The following is a 2,060-nucleotide window of genomic DNA, read 5'->3' as shown; positions in this document are numbered from 1 at the left end:
ACAGTACAGGAATGCTGATGGTGTGAAAATACCTAGACAGACTTGGATTATGATTATTAGTTATCCAATTTGGTAATCAGATACAGACTTTCTTTTAGTATCACTACAGTAATTTGGGTAGAGTGGTTTATATTTTCATTGATCTGGGCATTCAAACATGGCACACGCAATTTCAACCTGACATCGGGCCGGTCGGATCAAAGCCATGCTTTTTTGTGATTATGACCTGTGGCTCCCTTCCTGGGCAGCGAGCGGTGAGGTTGCAGATTTCAACCAACTGAAAACCGCCCCCCGCCTCCCATTGTTAAGACAGCATTAATAATATAAACCGACGGTTTGCTACCTAACAAGAAAAATAAAGTGTCAAATCTGACTAGCCTAAATGACATGAAGTTGGTGAGAATCAAGCAAGTCAGGTTGGGTCCCTGCTCGAAAGCAAGTCAGGTTATTGCTCAGGTCCAACAAGGCAGGTCATATGAAATTCTGATGATCTACCTTCCACATTTAAATCAGTTAAAAGGCAGTGGTCATGAAAGGTGGAATTTTTTTTTCAACATTAGGAAAACTTGACAGCCTAACTGAATCTAACTGATATTTGACATTCTGTGAAGCAAGTCTCAAGTTCTCCAATTTGCAAAGTCATGTAACTCGAGTTCCCCACCTCTGATTGAAATATATATTCCCTCTAAATGGGTTTCACTTTCTTGAATATACCAAACAACTTATTTTTGATTTCTTTAGTTCTTAAACAGTACACAAAGGGATTTACAAGAGATGGCCCAAGAATGGCCCCGATCGTTAAACCTTGTTGTTCCTCCAGCGTCAATACCAGGCCGATTCTGGTGAAAACAATACCCATAAACAATGGCACATAGTAACACACCACCACAATCAGATGACTCAAACATGTACCGAGCACCTTTCTACTCTCATTCTTAGACGACCTCAAAACAACGGATATAATACACGCGTAAGATATGCAAATGAAACTAAAGGTGAAAAATAATAAAAAGTACCATACGATGGTGGCCAAATTAAAAAAATGTTTAGGATCATGACAAGAGGTTCGGATAATGGCGGGGTAATCACAGAAAGAGTAGCGTAACCGGTTAAAACAGTAAGGAATTGGTATCAAAAGCACAGGCATAAGAGTGACAAAGGCACAGGCAGCGACCCAAAGGAAATATGTTATGGCTATGGTACGAGCATTTGTTAGTATGCTATGATACCTTAGTGGAAAAGAGATGGCAATCAAGCGATCTAAAGCCATAACAGCTAAAGCAAACATCTCCATCGCTTCAGCTACCTGAAAGCTGAACATTTGAATCAAACATGCCGCATAGGAAATCGTATTCGCACCAGCCAATAATACACCAATCATAGTTGGGCATGAACTTGAACTAATCAGTATATCAACAACAGCCAAATTGCAAATCAGAAGATACATTGGTTTGTGTAGTTTCTTGTCTAAAATGATAAAGACTATGTTGAGTGTATTAGCTACAATTATTAAAACATAAACAACTAACATCACAAAACCTATTTCCATTTGTCTTTCTACCTTTTCAAAGCCTCCGATAAAAAATTCTGTTATTTGAATTGAGCCATTATGCAAGTTCATTTTTTCCCTTGACTCAATTGATTCAATGACAATCTATGAATGTTAAAAGTAAATCACAAAGCCAAAATCAATCTATTGCATCACATATCAATACTTATCGTAGAGCATACAATCTTAAACAGATCATAACTGTACAAGTAATCTGATATAAATAATGAACAAGCACACAACTAATTGAAGCAGTAACTACATTTTGGTCCATCACCTTAATTATTGCAAAAAAAATGTTATATTTTAGAACAAGGTTTTGCTTGGATCTTTTAAGTCAGAGGATTGTTTAATATTCATGAACTGGACACAATCACAGAGCCAACATCCAATCAAATCCAAATAAGGCTGGATTAAACATAAGCATGAGCATCAAAGGGACATTTTATTAGGCAGGTAAAGATCTATTTATGAGGATTATTATTAGCAAAAATAGTTTTTTCTAGGTTAT

General features: G+C 36.9%; 1 protein-coding gene across 1 annotated transcript; it reads right to left on the bottom strand.

Annotated features, from left to right (window-relative positions):
* Positions 1-317: 317 nt before the first annotated feature.
* LOC130406611 (olfactory receptor 2AT4-like) lies at positions 318-1,700 on the bottom strand. Its single transcript, XM_056612276.1, has one exon. The coding sequence runs from the start codon at positions 1,619-1,621 to the stop codon at positions 686-688; it is 936 nt and encodes a 311-aa protein (XP_056468251.1). The 5' UTR covers positions 1,622-1,700; the 3' UTR covers positions 318-685.
* Between the last annotated feature and the right edge of the window lie 360 nt (positions 1,701-2,060).

Source organism: Gadus chalcogrammus, chromosome 16 (assembly GCF_026213295.1).
Source record: "Gadus chalcogrammus isolate NIFS_2021 chromosome 16, NIFS_Gcha_1.0, whole genome shotgun sequence".
Taxonomy (NCBI): Eukaryota; Metazoa; Chordata; class Actinopteri; order Gadiformes; family Gadidae; genus Gadus; species Gadus chalcogrammus.
This window is presented reverse-complemented; position numbering and strand designations above follow the sequence as displayed.